The sequence below is a fragment of the Oratosquilla oratoria genome, chromosome 18 (genome assembly GCF_046742065.1).
Source record: "Oratosquilla oratoria isolate Oo_2021 chromosome 18, ASM4674206v1, whole genome shotgun sequence".
Taxonomy (NCBI): domain Eukaryota; kingdom Metazoa; phylum Arthropoda; class Malacostraca; order Stomatopoda; family Squillidae; genus Oratosquilla; species Oratosquilla oratoria.
The window spans coordinates 56,612,464-56,634,963 of record NC_134794.1 but is presented as its reverse complement, the minus strand read 5'-3'; the positions used below and the strand labels follow the sequence as shown (position 1 = coordinate 56,634,963).

General features: G+C 42.6%; 1 protein-coding gene across 10 annotated transcripts in view; it reads right to left on the bottom strand.

The window, feature by feature from the left end:
- The window catches only part of LOC143035253 (echinoderm microtubule-associated protein-like 2), a 223,588-nt gene that overhangs the window by 36,342 nt on the left and 164,746 nt on the right, over positions 1 to 22,500 (bottom strand). For 8 of the 10 annotated variants that reach the window (XM_076202069.1, XM_076202062.1, XM_076202063.1 and 5 more), the window contains one exon: positions 631 to 711. The exons of the other annotated variants lie outside the window; for them this stretch is intronic. In XM_076202069.1, the coding sequence (XP_076058184.1) occupies positions 631 to 711 (81 nt within the window). The remainder of the gene's footprint in view (positions 1 to 630; positions 712 to 22,500) is intronic. 10 annotated transcript variants of the gene reach the window in all.

Below are 22,500 nucleotides of genomic sequence, written 5' to 3'. Positions count from 1 at the left end.
CCTCCTGTCGAGGGTGAGGTGTCTTGAAGAAGCCCCTCACCTCACTGAGTGTGGGGGGGGGGGCACGCGCTACGGGCGAAGAATAACTACTTTCTAAATGAGACTCTGAAAATGGGAAATATCTTGGATCTTCGCAGCGAAAACGCATTTCAAATATTGCAGATTTGACCATTTTAAGAGTCCCCCAATATCTGCATCTGGGTTGTGGAGGGGCGAGTTCGAGAACCTCTTCGAGTTCGAGAACCTCTTGAAGCTCGAGGACGACCTCCACGAGCTCTAAGACGACCTTCACGAATTCGAGTACCTCTACAGCGCATCCTCATGAACTACGACTTGTGTGGTGAGCCTCAAGTAGGTGCCGCCTCTTACCAAAGACAACACATTCAAGGGTGAGGCTGGAAAGAGTGGGTGGGAGTAGGTGGAAGTGGGTGGGAGTAGGTGGAAGTGGGTGGGTGGAAGTGGGAGTGGGTGGGAGTGGGAGTGGGTGGGTGGGAGTAGGTGGAAGTGGGTGGGTGGGAGTGGAACTGGGAGTTGGAGTGGGGGTGTCATTCATCGAGTTGTTTAGATTAGAAAAAAAAATGTAGGTTGTGGGTGTGGTCCTTGAAGTACTGGTTTGGAGTAGGACATTACCCAAGCTTGCTGAGGTTGAGCTGCGATCCGGTGTGCGACCTCAAGTTGTTCAAGTTGTACAGGGAACCGAAGTTTGTTCGTCTGGTGGAAGAAGGTGGATCAGGGGTGGACTTTTTTGGGGGGAGGAGTGAATCAAAGGTGGATTTTTTTGGGGGAGGGGGTGGACCAGAGGTGGATTTTTTTGGGGGGAGGGGTGGACCAGAAGTGGATTTTTGGGGGGAGGGGTGGACCAGAGGTGGATTTTTTGGGGGGAGGGGTGGACCAGAGGTGGATTTTTTGGGGGAGGGGTGGATCAAAGGTGGATTTTTGGGGGGCCTTAAATACGGGGTGGATTTTCTTTTGGGGGAGATCTGAATAAGTGGATGAACTGGCTGGCTGGGATGGAAGGAAAATTGGTTAAACGCGAACAAGATTGTGGATTAACAAGAAAAAGTGGATGAATGGATCCTTTGGGACCCAAAACGGATTGCAAGCGGATGACGTTCTCCGTTTCACGAATACACGTGGATGCGAGGATAAATGGATGGATGACGTATAAAAATAATTTCAGGATTACATGGATGCTATGACGGTGCCAAGGCAGATGGATGCATGGATGGATGAGTAGTGTGTGGATGACACACAAAACAAACGGATGATGGGATGACATACTTAAACGGTTCGATGACGGAATAGAGGATGGATGCATGTATGGATGACATCCATCAAGAACTGGATGCCTATCGCATGGCGTCATCCAGAACACAATGACGTCACCATACATAAGATCAACACTCATCCGATCGTGAGTGATGATCCTGTGAACAGGGTTTTCTTCATCAAAGAGATGTGGTCGGGAAAGCCACCTTTGCCCTTGGTGCACAAGCACGTATGAGTGGGCGGTCGAACAGCATTTTTAAATAAATAGATAAATAAAATAAATAAAAACTTCTTTTAGGGAGGCAATGGAGTTGGGGTGCAAAAACGGGGGTCTCCCCCCCCAGTTTAGTCCGAGGTCTATCCCCACCTTGGCCCAACAAAAGGGCCTTTCAGTCTGAAAAAATGTATATATGTAATACTGAAGTCGGACGCTATTTCAGTCAATCCGTCAAATGTTTACTTTTAATTTATGTATTCGTTATCGTACATGCTATGAATATTGTGTGTATGTGTGTGTGTGTATGTGAGATTCACCATGGTCTTGGATCACGTGTTGGACTCTTGATCGACAGCTATTTCCCTCTCGGAAGAGAGCTCAGAGCTGTGACCTTACACGCACACAGACACCCAACTCCCCGCCCACGGGAGTTGGAGTAACGACTCGCAGCGCAGCGATACTGAAATTATTTCACCCTTGGGCGGGGGTCGAACCCGGACCGTATTGGCGGCCGCGAATGCTACCACCGCGCCATCAAGTCGTGTGGTAGCATGCGTGCCAAATTATACTCTTATTTCTATTTTGTGTACTTTTTATTCGTAATATCCTTATTTCGAATCTACGTTGATGTATTGGTAAATTAGCTACAAATATAGGAATTATAAATAAAAAGCTACAGAAACCAGAAACAGCAGTTTCATTTAACCTCGTCTGTCTACAAGAAAAAATATTCTTCCCGGTAAAAGTAACATTACATAAACGAGGTCTTTGTTGGGTGATATTCTATATCCGCAGAAAAAGATAGACACGAGGACCACCGTGCGGCAACAAACTGAGAAAGGTACGTACAGGTTACCACACGTTTTAACCTTTTTCCTTCCTTGGTCCAAATCCTGTACCCTAACCCTCAATTCCCTCGCTCGGGACTCGAACTTTATGTCAACCGTGAGCGGCACGGCCCTCTGCGGGTTCCCAAAGAGAAAAGACGTTCTCAGTGGAGTGGGGAGAGACGGGATGTCTCGGTGGGGAAACTGGCCCTTCCTCCCTCCCTCCCTTCCTCCCGTGTTGCTAAACGTGTTAACGCTTCCACCTGCTCTAAACCAACCCAGCACAAAGGATTTGGTGCTACAATTGTCGTCACGCTTTGAAACCAGGAGCTGAGTCAACTTCTATTCCCTGCAACCGTTTCTCATTACAACCAGGTTCACAGTATCGTGTGTTTACGTAAGGTCCACTGAAAGGTGTGTACACACACACCTGTATACATACACACAGCCGCTTACACAAATCCACACATACCACACGCACACGTATACATTGATGGAGTGTGTTCATGTAGTCCTTGGAAATTGTAGATTGGCGGTAGGAGTTTAAATGATAATAAAGAAGAGAAAAAATACAGGAAATAGTAAGACATCGCTGGGCGGAAAATCCGACTCGCGTTGACGAATGACGTCTCGGTTATGACGATGATGACTCAGGGAGCGAAATCTCGACGGCGCGGCGCCCAAGTGCGCAAAGCCACAGCACTATTTTCGGTTTCCAAAATCACCATTTACAAAAAACCAATAGCACAGTATGCGACAACTTCCAAATTTATGGAAGAAATCCCCTCTGCCTCCTTTTATGGTCTACATACGACGTCCTTCTGAGATTATTGCCACAATCAAGGCGTGAAAAATGCGGTGATGTCGACATCAGCCGCGACATGACAAACGACGACGACGCGACGCCAAGGTCGGTTGCCAAGCGGAAAGCAGACGTTTCCGTCACCTCAAATCCACGACTTTCCCATCATACAGACACCACATGTTCGAAGGAAACTTCCAAGGCCAGAGGCGAGGGGCGTGCAAGGAAACTAAACCCAGCAAAAGATTACAAAGAAAAAAAGGAGGGTGGAAACAAAACAATGACGACTGACACGCTCTGAGTATTCGAGTGCCTGGAAGAAAACGGTCTCAATAACAACCCGGTTCTGTGCAGTATCGTTGTCCTTTACACCCACTTCTGCCTTTACTAACTGCTTTACCACCTCACTACTGAACCAACATCCAATCCTTTCTTTACACTTTACGTCCCTCTTCTTCCCTATCCTACCATCTTTGTCTCGGAGGTCGAAAACCTCGTCCCGCGGGAACCACTTGTAAAAATCCACTCCTTTGGGAGAACTCATCCCAAACCAGCTCATCTCAACATCCTTCTCCCGCTCCCAACCGCGAATTTCCTTGGCAATAACGAGCGCCTCTATCCTTGGGGGCAATTATCACCATGAAAATTGGGAATCAAAACAGTCAAGGTGAAATTCAACTTAACCTAATATTTATTCCACTGTTGATATTCGGTGTACTGGGGTGACCATTCTTCAGGTGTCTCATGGGGTGACGATTCTTCAGGTGGGCGTTCTGGGGTGACAATTCTTCAGGTGGTCGTTCTAGGGTGAAAATCTTCAAATGGGCGTTCTGGGGTGACAATTCTTTATGTGACCCACGAGTATTTTTTTTTTTTTTCAAATAGAGATTAGTAAACAATGACTATAAAACGTGTGCATTCAGTAATTCAAAAAGGGCCTAGTTCCATCAAGTGCCTGGCCTGGGCTCGTTTAGCGTTCGTGAATAGGGCCAACAACCGTCCATCGGGTGATCTATTGACACTGTGCACACAATCGTTCTATCCTTGGGCCATACTGAAGAACACCCCACTGGACAGGAGAATTCAGCTGATGCTGAAATTAAGGCTAAAGATTGAACTTCATCGTGCTAATTATCGGGCGCGCCAAGCGTTATTCCTGAATACATAGAAACCTGAGTCACGTGACCTCCCGAAGGATTTCTAACGAAGACCTTCATGGTCTTTGGGTCTTCGGGAGGAGGGGAGGAGGGGAGGAGGAGGAGGAGGAGATACGAGTAGCGCTGACTCTGTGGTTCAGCTTTTTGTCTAATATATTTTTTATTGGTTCATTATCTTCTCCTCCCTTCGTCCTCCTCCTCCTCCTCCTCGTTTCCTGATGTCTCTGCGTCGCGTAGTCACCGGCAGAACATTTTCCGTGCATGAAGGGCCCATGTGTCATACGATGACGTCACTCCCATCAACACACGGAGATTCGTCTTAAACGCCAGGTTCCGGCCGCTTTCAGACCTGAACAAATTTAGTTGAGCTACTCTGCAGAAGGACATTGTAAATTGGGTTTTCTGTTTTCTAATGCAAACGTTAACATATTAGAAAGTCACGGTTGTAGTAAAAGTTACTATTGTAAAAGTTACGATTGTATCAAGTCACGACTAAACAGTCACAATTGCAGAAATTTACCATTGTAAAAGATTACGATTGTAGAGTTACGGTTGTAAAAAATTATGCTTATAAAGAGTTAAGATTGTAGAAAGTCACGATTGTAGTCACGACTGTAGAAAGCTACAATTGAAAAGTTACGACTGTAGAAAACCATGACGGTATAAAGTCACGATTGTATAGAGTTACGATTGTAGAAAATTTACGATTGCAGACGTTCGTTGCAAAATACGGTATCAGCCGGCGGGTCAAGCCTGCTACCCACTGGGGGGCCATCTCGTCTACCTACCAACTCTGAAGCCATCTGGGAGAACCAGACCTGTACCAGCTGTCGATGTTACTCAAACAAAAAGCATAAAACAAAAACATGCTCATGCGAGACAGACAGACAGAAAGAGAGACAGAAAGAGAAAGAGAGAGAGAGAGAGAGAGAGAGAGAGAGAGAGAGAGAGAGAGAGAGATATGGAGATAGAGAGACTCTTCTTCTTACCCTTTCTTGCCTGCCATAGCCATAGTTCCGGTGGAAGTCCGGGAAACGGGTCACCTGATCCGGGTGAAAAAAAAGAACGGGACCCTACGGTCGTAAGGAACTTTCGTATCGCGCGGAATGAGCTTCACTTCGATTCTGCCGCGCGGGCGTTGGGTCCCAAACAAGTTCGTGGTTGCTAGCTTATCTTGATTGCTTTTCTTCTTCTTCTTCTTGTTCCGGAGGAGGACCGGACGTAGTGGACACGGGAGTTCGGAGATCCTCTTGAGCGAGTTCGGTCCCTTAGCAACGTGAATAACCGAAGAATGTCACGAACACGACCAAGTCGCTCAAAACAAAAATATCGCGAACTTCAAGTCCTGTGTTCTTCACAGTGTGTTATCTGTATGTTTGCAAAATAGCACTGCATCAACATCGTGTTGTATATTACATATTTTTCGGTGATTTAAGAAATTGAGGGTCTGCGTGACTTTGGCTCGAGTATGGAAGGCTTACGGGTACATAAGAACTGGAAGAGACTGCAAGAGACCATAAGGCCTACACTAGGTAGTTCCATGTTCCTTACAACCTGTCATTCCCCATCCATAAAGTTGTCTATTCTTCACTCAAAATTGTCAATAGTTTCAGTGCTCACTACATGGTTACTAAATATATTCCATTCGTTAACTATTGTGTTGGTAAACCAGTTCCCGCCCATTCCCTTTTCATAAGATTGTCCAAAGTAAACAATTACTACGAGCTCTGCCTTGCTGTCTTTTATTTTCTCTAGCAGGTTCTCTATATCTTCCTAAGGGTTGCAAAGACAACAATCAACATTTCTTAGAATGGAGGTAAGATACGTATACATATACCAATAGCTATTTCCCCCTTACAAGGCCTCAAGTTCCACAGAATTAGGGAAAGTGCAAAGTGAAAATTATCTTACGAGGATAGGCTTAGACACCTTAGCTTACACTCTCTGTAGAGATGAAGAGCACGAATGTGATGTAACACAGGTATTCAAGTGAGCCAAAAAATTTAACAAGGGTAATGCAGGCAAGGTCATCATATTAAGACAGCAGGGCAGGACTCTTTTTAATGGATTTCAACTGGACTAATTTAGGTTTAAGAATGAAATAGGCAAGAACGGGTTTACCAACAGAGTGGTTTACGAATGTAATAGACTTGGTAACCTTGATGTAGTTAGCGTCGAAACTATCGGTTGTTTTGGCGAGAAGCATCAAACACTTTATGGATATGAATGACATGTGGTATGGGACAAAGAACTACCTCGTGTAGGCCTTACAGCCTCTTGCAATCCCCTCCCTTCTTGTTCTTAAAGCCGGACCCAACGCGAGGAACGATCTAGGGACCTGTGCACTGGAAGTTCATCACTGCCACGCCAGCCTTACCAGTTCCCATCCCGACCTTGCGGAAGTCATTTTTAGTTCCGGTTTAGTTTTCCAGGAGCTTTCTACCACCGCGCCGGCAAAGTGCTCGAATGGGGACACAGACGGGGGACGGGGGTAGGGAGGGGCGGAGGAGGAGGAGGAGGAGGAGGGGAGGAGGAGGAGGAGGGAATGGAGTGGGAAGAGGGGGAGGAAGGGGTGGAGGATGGGAATGGGTGGAGGAAGGGGAGGGGAGGGGGAGGGAAGGGTAAAGGGAAGAAGGGGGAAGGAAAGGGAGAGCGAGGAAAGGGAGGAAGGGAAGGGAAAGGGAAAAATAAAGGGAAGAAGGGGGAAGGAAAGGGAGAGCGAGGAAAGGGAGGAAGGGAAGGGAAAGGGGGTCCAGGTTTGGTGCTCATCATAAACGAGTTTATTACCTAACCATGGTTCAATTCACGTTATACATTTCTGGCAACTGAATAATTACGAGTTTTATTTTATTCATTTTTTTTAGAAACGAGCAATAGACTGCGCCCGACCCCGCTAAGCGGGGGCTCGGACCTTCGGGTGAGCTCGCTTCGTTCGCAGCCTATCAGTCGTCTCCGTTGCCGTCACGCCACCGCTCTCGGCCAATCAGTCTTCGTTGCCGTGACGTCACCACTCAGCCAATCAGGGGCCGGAGAAGACGTGTCCCCTTGAGGGATTTCCGGTCCGATTTTGATCGATATCAACAAGAATTCTTTTATTTGTATAAAAAGAAATGTAGACTAACTGGACTATGAAAGTACTGAACACACCTAATCAACAAACCTGTACACTTTTCGAGTTTAAAGTTCTAAATATTGTTTTCCGGCAAATGCTTCGCTTAACTTTTTACTTAATTCTTCATATGCCCAATGACGTGCTCATCTTTTAAATACAAGTGATTTTTCTATCTCTAGTAACATTCTCAGACCCAGAAGAATGTGCGCGCGTGTGTGTGTGTGTGTGTGTGTGTGTGTGTGTGCCCAATTGTAGTGCACATGAAAGGAGTTCCTACTCTCCAACTGATCATAGATTGTCTCATATTCACGTACGGTTCCTTAATCTCTAATTATCATATTTCGAATTGGGGGTACGGGGAAGCATAATGCAGGTACCCGCGGATGTAACCGTATGCATAAATTAACACGGATACGGGTCCATACACCCATACATTACACACAAACACACGCAGTCAAGTTGGATGAATTTGAAGTTAAGTATAACACAGGGAGTAAGACGGGACCCTACGAGTATTGCTCCTTTCCCGTATGATACAATTAGGATAAAATTAGCTCAATGTATCACTGTTAATCCAATAACGAGTGATCATCTTATTACATACTGTCCAGAGTATCCTTACTCATTCTATTGGTTGTATTCATTTATTCATTTACCTATTTATTGCTCCGTGTGCGGTGGCGCGAAAACTAAAATAAATAAATAAGTATACTAAAGTGTGTGTGTGTGTGTGTGTGTGTGTGTGTGTGTGTGTGATCGCGCGCGTGTGCGTATGTCCCAATGTGATACTGTCCAACGAGTACAACCCTCCACCCGTCCAGGTGGCCAAAATGGTCGGCCTCGCCTGGTCCAATAGTGTTTTCATTTTCACACGCCTCCCCTCTCATACTCGTTGGGGATGAATAAAATAGCCTGGAGCTTGATAGAACAAAACTATGAAACCCTCGGTGCAGTATTACAAAATCTCGAACTACCAGAGTTGCCTGCCTACAAGGTGTCAGGACCGACAACTTTTAGTTGGCGCAACTATAAAGTTGCCAATGCGCACTAGCCTATGGACGTATATCGACAACAACAATAATAATAACATTAATGATAATAATAATAATAATTATTATAATAATAATAATAATAGCACGCTTGGCATTCAGTGTATATGATGTGAACACACAAACCATTATTGTTTGAAAACGATCACCAAACAACTAAACGGAAATATGATTGATTTTGTACAACATACAGCTTCTGTTGGCATATACGCATTTGAACGTCTTTGATCCGTTATCGGAGTACACATCCTTTATTTTTGTTTCAATTTATTTCGTTCAAAGCCAACACAATCGTCGGCCGAGACACACCAGGCTTGGGTCCAAGCCCACGTACTTGTAAGTACATGCTTTCATGTACTTGTACTATTAGAATTCAATGGAACTTGTACTTTGATTCAATGTACTTGAAAAAGACCAGGTGCATTATAGTACATTGTATTTCATCAAGAGTTATTCACTGTTAATAGATTCTAACGAACTTTGTGATGATACTATTGGGCTATCCATCATGTTTTGTTACAAAATTACCGGGTATACTACTAATATTAAACAAGGGACAAGTTTTAATGCCCTGATATTTACCCTTATATTCTGCATTAAATTTATTACCCATATAAGAAATATCGGGCTAGTCTTTTCCAGCATAGGGAACATTACTTATTCAAATTATTCATGAAGTACTCGTATATCTTCTTGCTTTGCAAATATGTGATAAAAGCAGTGACGTGCTAAAATGAAGGTAAAAATTTCCATTTACTTTTTTATATCGAATCCCACCTTTTAATATTCTACTCATCAATGTCTCTTTACGAAAAAAAATCGTGCATTACGAATCTGTAACAAGATTTATCACAAAAAGCACTACTACTTCATTACAATGGCATGTACTTCGAGTTGGACTTTAGTACATAGCAAAATGAGTGTAGTTGTACTTTAGAAATATCCAGGTCCTTGGAATTGCCCAGTACAGTCGCATGTTTTTGGACCCAACCCTGCTACACCCCCTCCAGGCTCTGCTCAAAACAAACTTCCACCAATACAGTTTGAAACACCGACCGAAGCATTCTGAATCCGTACGGAAACTGGGGAAGGAGGAGGATGTGTATGGAGCGTAGGACTATTGCTGATGGTCAACGACACAAGAACTACATTCAAAGCAACATCCACAGCAAAACACGTCCACTGTTCTGAGAACAAAGGCTACTGTATAGGTGTTCACACCATGACCCGCCTTCTTATGTGGTGAGAAGTGCTTGTGAAGTTTCCTTTGTTGGAATTGCTGTGGTTGTGAATGAGTTTGAAATCTGTTAATCAGTTTGATTAGGTGCTAGCATATCTCTATATATGCGACAATGACCTATCTGCATCTGGCTACTCCGTGCATGCGGAGAGGGGTTGGAAAGTCCAGTAACACTGAAAGATGTTTTGCACTGACCAGGGTTCGAACCCGAACCATCAACGTCCCGGGGTAGGACAATTGCCCAATGCTCCACGCGGACTATAAAATTACTTCTACTTAGGGATCCAGCTACAAGATTAAAAATAAAGATTAGGAATTTTAAGTCACATTCCAACAATGGTCTTCACCAAGTGACCAATTTTTAGTTTTCATTACTTAAATGCAATGCTATAATTAAAGCCTGCACTTTTTTTTTAATTTACCTAGTTGTATCTCACGGGAAGGGGAGCTACGCTTGTGGTATCCCGTCTCTGTATCTCCCCATATCTAATTTGCTCTTAAATTCTTGTGAGTGCGAGTGCGAGTGTTTGTGTGTGTGTGTGTGTGTGTGTGTGTGTGCGCGCGCGCGTGTCCCAGAACGCGCAGCACAAACTTTAAATTCCCGGCCACATTGTCATCTGGGCGAGCGCGCACGCACACACACACACATACACACCGATGAAAAAAATGCAATGATTTGTGGGACATTGTAGAAGAAATGGTGATTAGACTACAAGAAAAAATGCAAAACTAAGTCTGACCGATGGAAATACAGATACGGAACCCCACGAGCACAGTTCTTACCCTGTGCACTACTATTAGGTACACATGCAACTCGAGATTTGGGGCCGATATAAAATTGAACGAAAAGAGAATGGGCATTTGTTACATCTCTACCCTTTATATATTTGAAGGGTAAACAATCATCAACAAATATATAAATCTGGATCTGTACCATGTTGCCCTCAACTTAAACCCAACACTTATCAAAGTTGAGATTTGAGGTTGTTGCCGCCACGACCTCGGGCAGCATCTGGCTACCCCGTTCTCCCTTCATACCAAATGCTGCCAACTTCCAGGGCACCAAATACGGCCAACTTATTATTTTTTATCAAGATTCGCTCCCTTATGTGCAAACTCTTATCATTATCCTCATGCCCTCAGCCTCAGCCTAGGACTCACACACCACAGTGAATGAAATTGCTACGTCACAATGAGAGGGCAAAAACAAAATAGTTTCCTTTTCACTCAGTGGCAATATTCTCTGTATATCTTCAGGAATGGTCGTGTGTTTTGGCTGCAGGTATCGTTGAATATATGCACCACGACAAACATGACTGTGTGTTGGGTTTAGCTCTCCTTCAATGGCATCTGATTAAATGTACGATCCCTATAGAAAGTAATTTCCCTCATTAATTCCAAGGCAGTCTACCGCACACGCTACTATAATAATTTGTTCTTAGTGTAGGATTATTTTCTTGGGGTGATGGGGAAGGGTCGAGAAAATGTTATAGACTGTAATTTACCACTGTTGGTGTCCTTGTGGACCATCTCGCGGCGTTTGTAAAAAATAATATCACCTTTTTGCTGATCCAGAGGTTCACAGCGAGGAGTTAGACCCCAACCTTCCATACTTCAATGAGCCGAACCATTACATCATCATAACTTCCTCCTACCGCTCCCAACCGTGCAACTACCCAACAGCATTAGCGATGATTCGACTATAGACGCCGAAAAACTCGTTCACTCGCGAGTCCCTGGCTTCCTCCAGCCAGCCTGAAAACGCCCTAGTCACGTCACGTCACGTGACAGCGCTACGTAGCACTTCGACATGTAACATTCACTGCACCTCTGTCCACAACAAATCGACGATTGCTTGGGAAGAATACAAACATAGTACGGGTTTGAACGGTTGGGGAATGTCGACAATCTCATCCACGACAGCGCTGCGAGCATTTCCAAAATACGATCCGATATGTTGGGAGTAGATGAATGAGTGCAAAACCACACAGACGGAGGAGACAGCACTCGGCCCTGCTGGACTCCCCTGCCGGTTGCTGGGACTCCCAACGTCGCCAGCTAGCGCTTGGTTCCTCCCCCAACAACACCAACTCGCGCATGCGCAACGTTCGCACCTTCCGACCTCGACCGCGTCCAAGACGTGACTAAACCTCACACACACAGATACACCCGGTCCCTCACTCACCCAGTCACCAGAGTTCGTTCGTACGTGCGTGTATACGTGAGTATGCTGGTGTATTAGTGTGTTTGTGCGTGTAATATGTACGATGAGCTTGTATATTTGCAGATTCTTCGTGTTGCAAGTAAATGTACGTGTTATTGAGCCAAGGTGTTCATAATGCGTTCACTGTGTACTAGTCGCTTGTTGCTTCCAGGCGCTACAGGAAACAATCTCTTCAGCATCCTGTCTATCCTGCCACTTGCCTGAGCTACCTCTTATGCACAAAGAGACGATGTGTGTTTACTTTCCCGTAAACTAATATAAAAAAGTTATCGACACACCCATACACACTCTCTCAATGAGAAGTAAATTTTAAAAATAATGTGGGAGGGCTTATCTTGGATAACTTATCAACCGACAAACATATCAGTACGGTTGTGGGCAGTGCATAAAGAATAAAGATTGTTGTTGTTGTTTTTTCTTTACTGCATGAATGACGATATAATGGAAAAAATAAATGAGAGTTATTCGACCTAGAGTAGAGTATGCAACGGTGGTATGGTCCACACAAAGAGTGAAGGAAAACTGCGAAAATGCAAAGACCGACAATTTCTGTCCCCAGTCGTTTTGCAGATACACCGGGCGAGGAGACACCCGAAGCACTGGTTCTGTCATCAGGAAATGAAGTGAGAGAAGTAGCCTCATTATGGCATTCAGTCACTGAAGGAATTTGACAACACTAACAGGGAAGTGCTCTTAGTTTGGGACGATGGAAGTAGGGGGCTTATGGATAAACGTTAATATATATATATATATATATATATATATATATATAAATATAAAAATATAAATATATATATATATATATATATATGTGTGTGTGTGTGTGTGTGTGTGTGTGTGTGTGTGTGTGTGTGTGTGTGTGTGTGTGTGTGATTCATCATTGTCTTGGATCACGTATTGGGCAACTATTGCCCTCCCGGATGAGAGCTCAGAGCATCCATTATTCTTAGTTGCGTTGGAGGTGTAAATTTTGAGGGAAAAATCCATACCCATGTTTTCAATTCCTTTGACAATTCTGAAGGTCTCAAATAGGTCACTCCTCATTCTCCGTTTCGAGAGACCAAACAAATTTAGTTCTCTTAAGCGCTCTTCGTACGGTTTGTTCCGCAACCTACGGATGAGCTGTGTTACTATACGCTGCACTCTTTCTTTGTATATCCTTCTTGTAATATGGAGACCAGCACTGTACACAGTATTCTAGGTTAGGTCTGACTAGGGCATTGTAAACATCAAGAATATGATCTTCATTTTCTAAACTCAAAAACTCTACCCATATATCAAATCTATTTGCAGTTTTAATTGCCTCCGAGCACTGCTTGTTTGGTTTGAGATCATTTGAGATCACAACAACACCAAGGTCTTTCTCTTGTTCTACATTTGCTAGTTGTACACCATTCATCATGTAGTTGGCCTGGTCATTACTATTACCAATATGAAGCACTTTACATTCATCTATATTGAAAAAAAAAAAAAATCTGGGAAATTTTGCCCCATTCACAAAAAGTGTTAAAGTAATTTTGTAACTCTTGTTGTGTTATGGATATCATCTTATTTACAATTTTGGTATCATCCGCGAATTTTTATAATTTACACTTTAAAATCCATGTGAACAAGTAGCATAAACACGGCAAAGGAAACACGGACTGGAAGTGAAGCGTTTATTCCTGACGTGTCGTCTATTGACTTTGAGAAAGTCAATAGACGAAACGTCAGGAATAAACGCTTCACTTCCAGTCCGTGTTTCCTTTGCCGTGTTTATGCAGTTTACACTTTATATTTTCAAGGAGGGAGTCACAAGGTGTGCAACGTTGGCGTGGGGAAGAAGGAGGGCGGGAGGAAATAGAAGGAAGCGTAGTGAGTGGTGGGATGATGAAGCAAAGAAGGTTGTAGGGAAGAAGAAGCGAGCATTCACAGACTGGTTACAAAACAGGAGAGATTCATATGAAAGGTACAAAGAAAAGAGAAGAAAAGCACAAGATAAAGAAAGCAATGAGGAGAGCGGATGTGAAAAAATGAAAGTAATAAAAAGATGTTTTGGAAGGAAATTAAGAGAAGAGGAGGCAAATCAAGTAGAGAAGAAAAGGTAAAAGGTGCAGATGAAGAGATGATATTGGAAGAGAAGGCAGAAAGAGAAAGTACAGTGATGGTGGACTGGCTGGTGAATTTGTTTAATATTTGTCTAAAAGGTAGAATTGTACAGTTCCACCTTACAAGAGAAAATGGGACAAGGATGAGAACGGAAGTGGAAAGAGATTTGAGAGATAGGGTTGAGGAAAGAGTATTGGGATGGTTTGGACACATGTAAAGAATGAGTGAAGAAAGATTATTAAAACAGGTGTGCAAGACAGAGGTGGAAGGAGTGAACATGAGGGGGCGACCAAGGATGAGATGGATGGATGGGGTAATAGGGGGATTGGGAAAGAGGGGGATGTCTGTTGAGGAAGTAAGGGAGAAGACAGAAGATGGGGGAGTGGAGAATGGTTGTGTATGGAGGATGTGATGCATGGAAGCGAGGGTAGGGGATGGGGGAGGGAGTATGTCTGAATGATATTTTTGACACAGCATGAAGGGATTTCTCCCTGTCTTCTCCTTTTCTGCATGAGAGGACGGAGAAGGGGGTCGCCAATTAAATAAAGTGGCTTTGCTGTAGATGTGCTGTGGGCAAGATGCAGGGATGACCCATCATCCAGGAGGACCCAAGATAAGAGGAAGGGGAGTTAATGGGAATGGATTATGTGGGGATGGAATGGGTGGGGGAGTGGATTTTATGACGTAGTTTTCTTTGGCTACCTCTCTTGTAAGGGGGAAAAAGCCGATGTTATGTGTATGTATTTTCATCCACTTCACTAATGTATATCAGAAAGAGTACATGACCTAACACAGAGCCCTGAGGCACTCCACTTGTTACAAAATGCCAGCCGGAGCCTTTTCCATTCAGTATAACACGTTGCCTACGACCGGACAGCCATTCCGAAACCTATCGGTGAATATGACCAACTATACCATTGGATTCTAGTTTACTTAGTAACCTCCTATAGGGGACTTTCAAAATCTTTTTACAAATCGAGATGTATAACGTCAACTGCTAGTACATTCCGTAAATATCATGCAAGAAGTCGAGAAGGTTTGTCAGAGACGAGCGCTTATTACAGAAACCATGTTGTGAATCTTTAATGATATTATCTTTCTTCAAGAATTTCACAATTTTGTCCCTCAGGATAAACGCCATTAGTTTACAAAAAACTGATGTAAGGCTAATAGGCCAACAGTTACCAGGATTGGATTTGTCACCCAGTTTCAACAAGGTCACAACATTTGCTAGTTTCCACTCTTGTGCAACAACTCTTCCAGACTGTAAAGATCAGCTAAAAATCGCACTGAGGGGCTTGCAGATGGCTTCTTCAATTTCCTTGATTATTCTTGGGTAAATTTTGTCTGGTCCAGGCGATTTGCATCCTTTTAGTTGATCTATGACGCGCATCACATCATGCTCTGCTATATCCATGCCAAGTAGGCGTGTAGGTCCTGACTGTCCTGGTGGTACTGGCTGATCGATTCCGCTCTTCTCAATAGTGAACTGACAGACGCAAAATAACCATTTAGGATACCTGCCATTGCACTTTTGTCTGTTACTTTTGCCCCCTCCCCCTCTTCCCCCTGTTGATTGGAGGAAACCAATGGTGCACTTCAGCACTTTTTTCCCTGATATATCTTTCTTTTTTTAATGATTTTCCTTGTACCTAGAGGCAATATTGTGGTTTCCTACTGATTTTGATGGGGGCCTTTTGCTTTCTCGACATCTTGCGTACTCGATCTGCTTGGCTATGTGTTGATTTGTATCTCCTCTAGGCACGTTTCTAGGCTTACAATTTTTTTTTGAATATCAACATTGCATCATTTAGGTTTGGCAACGCTTGATCGACGTCTATCGCTCACTGGAACGCACATTTCTCAACGGCCTTCCGGAGTATTACATTGGAGCAGCGTTTCTCAACCTTTTTACCCTTGCGTAACCTTTAAAATAAATCGCATGTCTCAAGGAAACACCGCGAAAAAAATTATATATATATATATATATATATATATATATATATATATATATATATATATATATATACACCATATCTTTATGATTTTATTTTCATCGTAATAAAATGTTAGATAGGATGGTGTCTATATTACATTATTGCAATGACCAAGAATTTGTCGTGCGTGTTTAACTATATTACGTATATGAAATTAAATAAAAAATAAAAAAGTGCATTAGTTCATTTCACTTCTTCTCGCGGAACCCTTAGGGACCTTTCGCGGAACCTTCCCTGGTTGGTTGAGAAACGCTGAGTTAGAGTGTATATCCTAAGTTTGTAGAACATCCAGGATTTTGTACATTTCTGACCAGTCGGTGTTCCAAGTTATGCCTCTTGATTTGTCTAAGACTGTTTTCTGGAAGTTTAGTACTTTTTCGAAGCTTTTGTTTTGCAGCTCGGTGGTGGTGGTGGTGGCGGTCGTGGAAGAATAGGATTATGGTTAGATGTGGTGGTCCCTCGAATTTCGGTCCATTATTAAAATCCGTTACTTGGTTATAAGGAGGAGGGGGGAGGAGGGAGTAAGAAGGATGAGGACGGGAGGGAGGAAGGGGGCGAGACTGACGAGGAGAGGTGAGAAACGAGGAGGAAGGTTGAGGAGGGAGGAGGAGGGCGTGAGGAGGAAGAGGAAGGGGGTGAGGGGGAGGAAGAGGAGGTAAGGAGAGGGAGGAGGAAGGTGGTGAGAGTGAGGAGGTCGATGAGGAGGAAGTGGGGTGAGAAGGGAGGGGGAGGGAGGGAGGGGAGGAGCGAGCAGGGTTCGGGAAGTGCTGCCTGCGAGTGAGGAGGGGAAGGGGGGGAGGAGGAGTGGGGGTTTCTTTTTTTTTTCAAAGAAAGGACGTTTCAAGGAGCGGATGAGGAGTGGGGGGACGGGGGTTTTGCACTGAATCTTCACCCCCCGCCTCCTCCTCAGTCGAATCTCATGGGTAACGCAGTACGTTTTCATGTCCTCCATAAAATAATAATAATTATAATCATAATAATAAAAAATAAAATCAGAATGATTTCTCAGCCTTGAGCCAGTGTATCAATGTCAAGTTCAAAATATAGTGCTATCTGTTCATACTCTCGCATCAAAGTAACATCTTTCATTTATTATATATATATATATATATAATATATATATATATATATATATATATATATATATATATATATATTATATATATATCCATTTGCTCTTGCATCAGAACAAGTGATGCCAGGATTGTACCTCAGGGAGAATTTGTTACATTGGCAGCAGACAGTTTAGAAAATAGGTACGATGGTGCAGAATATCGAGAAGGGTCTTGCTCATACGGTAAAGACACAACCAAATACGAATAATTTAAACAAGCAAGCGGAGTAACTAAATAGATAAAAAATATCCCTTAAGGCAATGATCCGAGCGGATAGTTAAAACTTGCAACCATGTATGTCATAGACGTCTTGACATATTTTACTTCGTTTTAAAATCCACATGGCAACAGCACCCATCATGGGAACGGCTACGAGCCTCCTCCCCATTCAGAAGTTTCTTCCTGCTCCTCTCTCACTTCTCCTTCCCACCCCACCCACCCCCTCACCTCCACCCAGCCCCTTTCCCTAACCCGCTGAGAACATCCACACGCCAACCTTCATGCACGAAGACCCTCTGGAGTCGTCGATATGACGTAGTCCACAGCTTCCAGTTCCATTCTGTCGACATTCCCCCGCCCCTCTCAAGCTAAATACAATCGTACAACATAACCCAAAATGAAATACCTAAATATCACAGTGAAATGGTTTACACAATAAAAAAATAGTTTATTTGTTCGTCAATAGACATATTATTGATCAAAAACATTTTCATTTTTTAGCTCCTGTGAAATAAAATGCCTTTACATCTTTTTTTTTACTGAGACAATGCATGAAACGCCAGCTACTGAAAGATCATCACACTTAACATTCAAGTTGAGTGATTACTACATGGCTATGGATAGCCAACAACGAAGTAGATGAAAGGATAATTCTACCTTCTTTCGTTACCGAGAAAGAAGGACACATCTCCTACGCAGAAGTACCAACCCTTCCGAACAAGAATCGTCATGATGTAACATTTCGCAATAAAAAAAAATAAAAAAAAATTAATAATCAAATAGATAAACGAATATATATATATATATATATATATATATATATATATATATATTGGCTGATATGCACTGGTCAGATTCAAGTGTAAAATAGTACAAAGGTTTTGGATCAGGTGCTTGACACGTGATTGCGAGCCATTAACCTGGCGGATAAAAACTCAGAGCATATATTATATATTGCCCGGTCTATGGATGACGTGACCATGCACACACACACACACACACATCTGTTCCATCAACATCGCCAACTCCACTTTGAGGGGCAAGGAACCCTGGACGGATGGCACCCGATCCCCGGGGCTAGATCCAAGACCTCTCATTTTATCTATTATAGTTTTATCTTTTCGCCGATTCAAGAGGAAGTCTGCTCCCTCCTCCTCCTCCTCCTCGTCCTCTAAATGAGCCTCGGAGGGGAAGGGAGGGAGAGGAGGGAGAGGGGCCGGAAAGGGACCCCCCCCTATGTCAGCCCCCCCTTACCCTTACAACGCCCTCGCGCCCTTGACGACGCCCATGGGCGGGCGGGCGGTTTCTCTGTTGTACTGGCGTATTAAGGTGTTATCGACAATCTCCCTCCCTCTCTCTCTCTCTCCCTTCTTCAAGTCTTCATTCGTATGTTCTTCCTCTCTCAATTCCCCTTCATCCTCCTTTACCTCTCCTTTCTCTTCCTTCTGCTCCTCCTTCTCCGCGAAGGAATGGAGAGAGAGAGAGAGAGAGAGAGAGAGAGAGAGAGATTTTGTCCAGACCACAATTAGTTTCAAGGAAAACTATGATAAAAATAAAAAGCTTTCAGCTCTCATTCGGGAGAGTAAAAGCTGTCGCTCACGAGTCCAACACGTGATACAAGACCATGGTTAATTACACACACACGCGCGCACATGCAAACTGTCTATAAATATACAAACACATACATGGCTTCAAGTGTCTATTCAAATATCAGATAACTGCAGATTTTGAAAATTGAAATTTTGCCACACTTGCAAACGGGAAATATTTACAAACGAAGTGACAATATCCTAATAAAATTGGATATAGACAATTACACACACGTACATTTTTAAAGAACATTAAAAGGACACTTTTTGGGCTGATATTTTCAAACTGAAATGATCACCAAGTGTCACTTTTTATTCTTTCCAAATTCATTAAGTCTTTCTTCTTGTCTTGTAGGAAATAAAGTCAGTTAAAAAAACATCGTGCATTTGGCAGCGTGTTGGTCAGTGGTAGTGTTATTGTCGACATTGTCATTCTTCTATTATTATTATCATAATCATCATTATTATTTTCATTGGTCAATAAAAGGTTATGTCGAATTTTTAAATACTGACGACTGAAAACTTTATGAGTACGACAACGCTACAGTATAATGTCTGAACCTTAAGTTTCAAAAACAAACATATTTAAAAAAAAGACTATTCATGTAACAGAAAGAAAAATTACCGCAGACACAATAGAAAAAAAAACAGACAGACGGGAAAGGCAGACAGAATACATCTCCACCTTTTCTTCCCAACCGCACCCACTGTCTGTCTGTCTGTCTGTCGGTCTGTAAGGCTTTCCTTTACTCATTCGATTGCGGCTGTCTTGTCTCTATGTCTGTACAAGGACATTTTCTGTGTGCTTACTTCATAACTTAATAACTATATAATCAATATCTACAGAACTTGATAAATATGGGTCCAATTCTTTTACATGCGTAAAGGTGTTGTCGCTGGCCCGCTTGTGCGCAGGATTTTCAAATTAACGCTTTACAAATTAATGCCCTCCAAAAGTGGCATCCTCACACAAAGTGAGGTCCGTTTCACTGGCCAGCTGGGCCAGAAAAGCACTCAGGCAGATAGGAATACAAACAGGTGTGGTTTTCACATGGGCAATTACGTTCACGAACGTACAGAACCGGGTGTGCATACGAATACCCAAGGTCTAAATATACAGGTCAGACCGTTTACATTCTTCTGCGCAGCTTCTGACGTCATTTGGCTGAGTCCATTTTCTCTTTGTGATACACTGAAGAAAACTGTGAAACGCCAAGGAAGACAGGAGCTATAATATTTTATATATTATATATATATATATATATATATATATATATATATCATATATATCATATATATTATATATTCATATATATAGACAGGAACTATAATATTTTATATATATTTATAAATATATTAAATATAATATTTGTCAGAATATAACTATTTGCGTGGAGCAGTGCGAGCGAAGGCAACGTCATTTTTTAAAGACGGACCAGCTTCAACTGACAGCTATAGGACCCGCTAACCCCACTTTGAGCAGCCAGGTGACGTTCACGGGCCCGCTGCGCCAACTCCCTCGAAATTCGGTCGGAAGTGGTTAGACCTTATATTCTTAGATCTTGCGAATACCCACACGCACATACATCAACTGCTCGACGACGCAGTGGTAGCGGTCGCAACTGTTAACCCAGCTGTCCGAGTTCGAATCCCTCCCAGGGCTGAAATAATTTCAGCATAGCTGCGCTGTGAGCCCCTACTCCAACTTTCATGGGCGGGGAGGTGTGTGTGAGGTCAAAATACTACCTATAGATCGGTCATCATGAGCTCTGAACTCTCATCCGGGAGAGTAGTAGCTGTCGATCACGAGTCCAAGACTATGGTGAATTACACACACACACTAATCGACTGCACAAAAACTTCCGTGGATATTTGTTGAATGTCGAAAATGCGAAATTGTGGACATTTTCCAAACCACATTCTAATTTTCTTGGTCTCAATAAATATTCAATAGTAACATTTTACAATATAGTAAGAATAAAGGCACCGATTTATATGATCAACTAAAATTGTTTCAAAACACACACTTTGAATATAACTAAAATATGAAATACATTTTGCATTATGGTTGTTTTTGTATGTGTTTTTAGTAGAAATACATTTCAACGCCATAAGTACTAGAAGCAACTATTTATGAAATCGACATTTTTTTTTTGCTTGAAAGAATATGTTTAATTTATAATAAATCAAAACATAATATTTACAGTACACGGAGAGAGGGAATATCATCATCGTACATGAGGCAGCCTGATCTCTGTATTGTGGGCGGAGCTATCCACTGGGGCCCAGGATCATACCACCCGACCAACTTAGACTCTCCTCTTTTTTCTTTTCATGCCAGGAAAGCTGACAAATGGCGAATACTCCCCTCATCCTCAACTTCCCAAAAAGATATAATAGTTTGAGGACCGTTGCAAGCCAGAGTGAGGTGTAAGAGTTTCCGTAAAAAGAAAGTTAATCTAACAACTGTTATAGTTATTATTACGACAGACGCTGAGGTCATCTCGAAGTGTCACTAGTCCTAAAAAAATATTCAAAACTGCTCAAACTTATCCAAAAATGTTTAGTTTCATTACAGTGCAGATTAGGGAAATTACCATTTCATTTCCAATAAAATTACATCAATACCGGTGATAACCATTCCTATGTTGGGATTTATCATTTTTCTGTCAAACGTCTGGTAGCCCAACAAAAGGTTAATTTATTTACTTATTCAACTTGTTCTCCATTAATTATATTTTAATGTTTCAGTTATCTATGTTATCAATTCATTTCTTTTGCGAAGATGTGTTTCATATTTTATCTTTATCTTTCCTACGTCTTTTTCTATTCCTCTTCTACCCCTCGTCTCCCTCCTCTACCCGCTTTACAAACATGAAGACAAAACCAAACCCAAATATGCAACTAAATCAATTAATATATATCACGGTAACAATCACACGATCATGCATAAGGCTGCTACCTTATAAAATATTTTAAAAATAGAGATGCACGCTCACAACAGAACTGTGGATGAATTTGTGCATCATTTGCTCACCATATGCAAGCCAACGGTTCCTTTTGTCAAACAAACAAACAAACCGACAGACACCATCACCACCCGCCTACCCACCCACTCCTCCCGCATCATCCATTTTCTTCTTGCATCCAACATCACATCCAATTCATCTTTATTATCTAATGTTCTTTGTCTCCTCCTTCATTTTACTAAATTTCTTCCATTAGGTTGCTTTATTGACTTATTTATTAGCTTATTCTTGTTATGTTTCCCTTTCCACCTCCTCTTCATCCTCCCTGTGACCTTGGCACGGGACAACCCCTAGTTATAACTTCCCTCCTCCTCCTCCTCCTCCTTCTCTCTTCCTCCTCTTCACCATGAAATAAACACCCTAACATATTTTAATTTCTTCTCTATCGTTTTTGTCTTCTTTTAACCTTTTTCACTAATATTCGCCTCTCTTTCCGTCCTCATTCTTAATGCAATCTAGTATCATACTAGAAACTGTCTAATGTTACTGACTAGCAAATTCTAAATAAACAAAATCTGTCCACATTTGTTGAAAATGACCCGAGTCGACATGACGTCATGTCGCTC